Source organism: Hyperolius riggenbachi, chromosome 1 (assembly GCF_040937935.1).
Source record: "Hyperolius riggenbachi isolate aHypRig1 chromosome 1, aHypRig1.pri, whole genome shotgun sequence".
Classification (NCBI taxonomy): domain Eukaryota; kingdom Metazoa; phylum Chordata; class Amphibia; order Anura; family Hyperoliidae; genus Hyperolius; species Hyperolius riggenbachi.
Window position 1 is genome coordinate 679680252 of NC_090646.1, and position 5005 is coordinate 679685256.

Sequence of the window (5005 nt, forward strand, 5' to 3'; positions counted from 1 at the left end):
CCACGTGCCTCCTTGGTCACTCTCCCGTGGCAGGGAACATTCTGCGCATGCACAGCCCTGGCCACGCCTCCTTGGTCACTCTCTCGTGGCAGGGAACATTCTGCGCATGCACAGCCCTGGCCGCGCCTCCTTGGTCACTCTCCCTTGGCAGGGAACATTCTGCGCATGTGCAGCCCTGGCGGCATGCCTCCTTGGTCACTCTCTCGTGGCAGGGAGCATTGTACGCATGCACAGTCCTGGCCGCGCCTCCTTGGTCTCTCTCTTGTGGCAGGGAGCATTCTGCGCATGCACAGCCCTGGTTGCGTGCCATCTTGGTCACTCTCCCGTGGCAGGGAACATTCTGTGCATGCACAGTTACAAAACTGAATTAACTACACAGTCAAAGAACACTCCTGACTACGGGAGCCTGGCCAGACTACAGAAGCATATTAGTCCTCAGGAGAACTGAGGGGATGGACACGGAGGAAGCCCACAGCCTAAGCCCCAGGTAAGTATAAAGCCTTTTGACTGTAATGTGCCAGATTTACGTTAATTAAAGAATGCATTGTTAATGGCACTCACTTCTCCGCAGGTCCCCAGCTCTGTGTGCAGCCCCAGCTGTCCTCCCGGGTACAGGAAAGCATTGAAGGAGGGGATGCCAATCTGCTGCTATGACTGTGTGAGGTGCGCTGACGGGGAAATCACTGCTGTACCAGGTGACACAACAGCAATAACAACACCACAGTTATAAACTCACCAAGTCTCATTTTTACAGAGAAACTTCCACATAGGCAACAAGTTCAATGTAAACTGCATCCATTCTTCCACTGTGAATGGCACAAGCCTCAAACCTGCTACGGTCGGTCATTGGGTGGCTGGGGTGCAAATTCACTAAAGGGGGTGGAGCCACAAACAGCCAGATTTATCTGATTGATAAACGGATTCCATTCTTGCGTTATTGATGCCAAGGACCCCAGAGCTCAAAAACTTGGTCACTGAATGACTGTGTGTCAAGGTTTCAAAGGTGGGTGGAGCCAACAGCAACCAATGTTTTAAATGGGAAAATGTAAACTGAAACCATTCTTACACTGTTATTGCCACAGATGGTGACTGGGATTAATATTCAGGAAAGTGGGTGGAGCCTACAACAGCCAATCAAAATTCCCCTATTGATTTTCAAGGGCAATATTTAAATTGCTGCCATTCTTATGCTGTTAATGGCTGAGGCCTCAAACCTGGTACAGTCGGTCATTGAGTGACTGGGGTTCAAATTCAGAAAAGGGGTAGAGTCACAAACAGCCAATCACATTTGTTTGATTAACTGCTTCCATTCTCACATTATTGATGCCAAGGACCCCAAAGCGCACAAACTTGGTCATTGAGTGTCTGTGTGTCAAGGTTAGAAACAGTGGCCAGACCAAACAACAACCAAATACATACCCGAGCAATGCCGGGTCTTCAGCTGGTTAAATATATATTTTACTTTTTAAATTGTGAAAAAGTTACATAATCCAGAAGCTTCCCCCATAGCTTGACTTTCCAGTGCTAGGATCCTCTGAACCTATTCAACAAGGTCTTGTCAAATAAGCGCGCGCAAGCACACTGGCGGCCCGTGCTTGCACAGATCAGGGATCTGCTTGTGCATGGCTTTTTCTTGCATGCATGTGCAGCTCTGAGCTACTGCGCAGGTGGTCAGTGTGCCTGTGCGCATTCCTGGCAACCAGTGGTGGATCAGAGGAAAATGGAAGCGCCTAACTTTCTTTTTTTTATTTTTAGTCACAGGTTTGCTTGAAGTTTGAACGATTAACTCAAAACCTGGTTATAAATTATCTGCCAAAGTAGGCACCAGTAGCAAAAACATACAACTCATTGGGTGCCATCTCTTATGGTTAGGTTGTTATTTTTATTACATTTTTCTGGTTCTATTTCCTCCTTTCTACAGACATGGAAGACTGCAGTAAATGTCCAGAAGACCAGTGGTCCAACAAGGAGAGGAGTAAGTGTGTCATGAAGTCGGTTGAGTACCTTTCATATGAGGACCCGTTGGGCATGGCTCTCACATCCATCTCCATATTCTTCTCAATGTGTACAATCGCCACCTTGGGTCTCTTCATTAAACACCACAACAGTGCAATAGTGAAAGCAAATAACCAAGAGCTTAGCTACGCTATTCTCCTTTCCCTCATACTCTGCCTGCTGTGCCCTCTGCTATTTCTTGGACAGCCCAAAAAGGTGACTTGTCTCCTGAGACAAGCAGTATTTGGTGTTACATTTACCTTTTGCATTTCATCTGTGCTAGGGAAAACTATGACGGTTCTCATAGCCTTCAGGGCTACAAAACCTGGAAGTATGCTGAGGAACTGGGTTGGGAAGAAGATACCTCGTTGTGCTGTATTAATCTGCTCTCTTGTTGAAGTGATCATCTGCACTTGTTGGCTCGTAATGTCACCACCTTATCCAGACTCTGATCATCACACACAGACGTCCCGTATAATTCTACACTGTAATGAAGGGTCCACCATTGCTCTGTTCTTGGATGTTGGCTATATTTCTAGCTTGGCTTTTGTTAGTTTTGCAGCTGCCTATCTTGCTCGCAACTTGCCGGACGTCTTTAATGAAGCTCAACACATCACCTTCAGCATGCTGGTGTTCTGCTGTGTCTGGGTGACCTTTATCCCCACCTATCTGGGCACCAAGGGGAAATATGTGGCTGCGGTGGAGATATTCTGTATCCTGGCTTCCAGTTTGGCCCTCTTGGGTTTTATTTTTGTTCCCAAGTGTTGGGTTATTTTGTTCAGGTCAGAATTGATTTATAAACAAGTCCTAAAGGGCCACCCCACCTAAAAACAATATTTGATGCTGCAGACGTTGAATAATTAATATTACTAGGGAATTAAATGATGTGTGCTTATATAAACATGTTATAAAATTCATAAATGATTATTGAATTCACCCCACGGTCTGAACAAATCTGATGACCCTCTGGATGTCTACAGCTGACAAACACTTTCCTCTTTTCAGCAGCTTGTAGATGTATACACGAACAATTCAATTATTGAGAGTCTAAGTACTTCCTTCAACCCTCCCTTCCCTAAGCAAACTGTCTATGGCTGGAAAGAAGAGATCAAATAGTGAGAAGTTAAAAGTGAAAAACAATATGAGGGAGAAAAAAGGAAACAATATAGGACAGTTAAAAAAAAAAAAAAAAAAAAAAAAAGGAGGAGATACAGTTGCTGTTGACTTGGTTTGGCCAAGTTTCACACTGCATATTAATTGGTAAAAAATTAAACCAAGTCAGAAAAATGACCATCTCATTGATCTCTATTTTCCACAGGACTGAATGTATGCATCTCTACTGGGGAACCCAATGCCTTTTACTATTTACCCCAGGGGTTTGCTAGGCCCTTTCCCTAGACATAAGACCTGGTTGGTCCCCCTTAACTCCAGTTACCAGCCGTTATACCTGTCAGTAGAGGAGAGGCATTCTTCCCCTCGGACAAAGCACCATGACTACTGTGGGTGCTGCAAGCTAAGGCTCCTCTAGATACCCTGGGTTGGTAGATATCTGGGCATTAGGGATGGCCAATGACTCCAAGTTACAGTAAATATGTTAACTTTATGAAAATATATGCAGCTTGCAAACAGACCAATCAAATACTGCCATGGTTGGATCTGATTGGCCCATTTTTGAAGCTGCATACATTTTATACAATTAACACACTTTTTTTTATCAGCTCAGAACTTTATGCACCTCATTGACCATCATTGGTGCAGTCTGATCCTTCTGATATTAGTGATCAGATAAGCACCACTAGTACAGGGGTCTTCTAGCAGACCTCTTACCCATTGTTCAGATGAGAAAAAAATATCATACTGCTTCAATTTGCAGTATGCCTGTATTGTCAGCACCGACCCTATTTTTTAACTGATATAAAAGTCCAGATGCACTGAAACAAAATAAAGGCATTACAATTTCAGGAACTGTTTTCTCTGCTGCAGGAACACATGACATTTTAAAAATAAAAATACCAAGATATTAATCAAAACAACAATAGTAAAATGGGAGTCAGTGAAAACACTGTTGTCACTTTAGTTCTTCTAAGTGGGGAGTAGGTTGTTATAATGAAGAGTATCTTGCCTTGCTATACAAGGTCCCGGGTTTAAATCTCAACCAGGATACTATCTGCATGGAGTTTGCATGTTTTCTGTGTTTATGTGAGTTAACTTCCTACCACGTAACATTCCAAAAACCCATAATTACTGTATCAGTTTGTACCTAAATAAAAAGTTTTAGGCCTCTTGCACACTGCAAGTGATTCCGATTCAGATTCCGCTTTTTAATCAGTTTTCACATCCGATTCAGATTCTGATTTGCAGTTTGCTCCCTGCACACTGCAAATCGGAATCTGAATCGGATGTAAAAACTGATTAAAAAGCGGAATCTGAATCGGAATCGCGTGCAGTGTGCAAGAGGCCTTAAACTGTTGCAGAGAGTAGATAGTGAACTCCTCTGAAGACAGTGACATGACTATGTGGTCTGTCAATCACTACAAAGATGTCAGTGCTATATAAATACATAATAATAATAATATGGTAGGACATTACACTATGACTATGGTAAGATTAGAGTGTGAGCTCCTCTGAGGACAGTCAGTGACATGACTATGTACTCTGTAATGTGCTGCAGATGTCAGTGCTATATAAATACATAATAATAATATGGTAGGACATTAGACTAGAACTATGGTAGGATTAGAGTGTGAGCTCCTCTGAGGACAGTCAGTGACACAACTATGTACTCTGTAAACTGGTGCAGAAGATGTCAGTGCTATATAAATACATAATATTGTGGTAGGATATTACACTATGACTATGGTAGGATTAGAGTGTGAGCTCCTCTGAGGACAGTCAGTAACATGACTATGTACTCTGTAATGTGCTGCAGGAGAAGTCAGTGCTATATAAATACATAATATTATGGTAGGACATTACACTAGGACTATGGTAGGATTAGAGTGTGAGCTCC

General features: G+C 43.1%; 1 protein-coding gene across 1 annotated transcript; it reads left to right on the top strand.

Moving 5' to 3' along the window:
- Positions 1 to 679: 679 nt before the first annotated feature.
- Positions 680 to 2823, top strand: LOC137544517 (vomeronasal type-2 receptor 116-like). The gene is made up of 2 exons (XM_068265606.1): positions 680 to 695; positions 1922 to 2823. The coding sequence occupies exon 2, from the start codon at positions 1924 to 1926 to the stop codon at positions 2821 to 2823; it is 900 nt and encodes a 299-aa protein (XP_068121707.1). The 5' UTR covers positions 680 to 695; positions 1922 to 1923.
- The last annotated feature ends 2182 nt before the right edge of the window (positions 2824 to 5005 follow it).

What these genes read in the sequence shown, in the direction of transcription:
- LOC137544517 (XM_068265606.1), top strand. Translation starts at nt 1,924, where the DNA reads ATGGAAGACTGCAGTAAATGTCCAGAAGACCAGTGGTCCAACAAGGAG.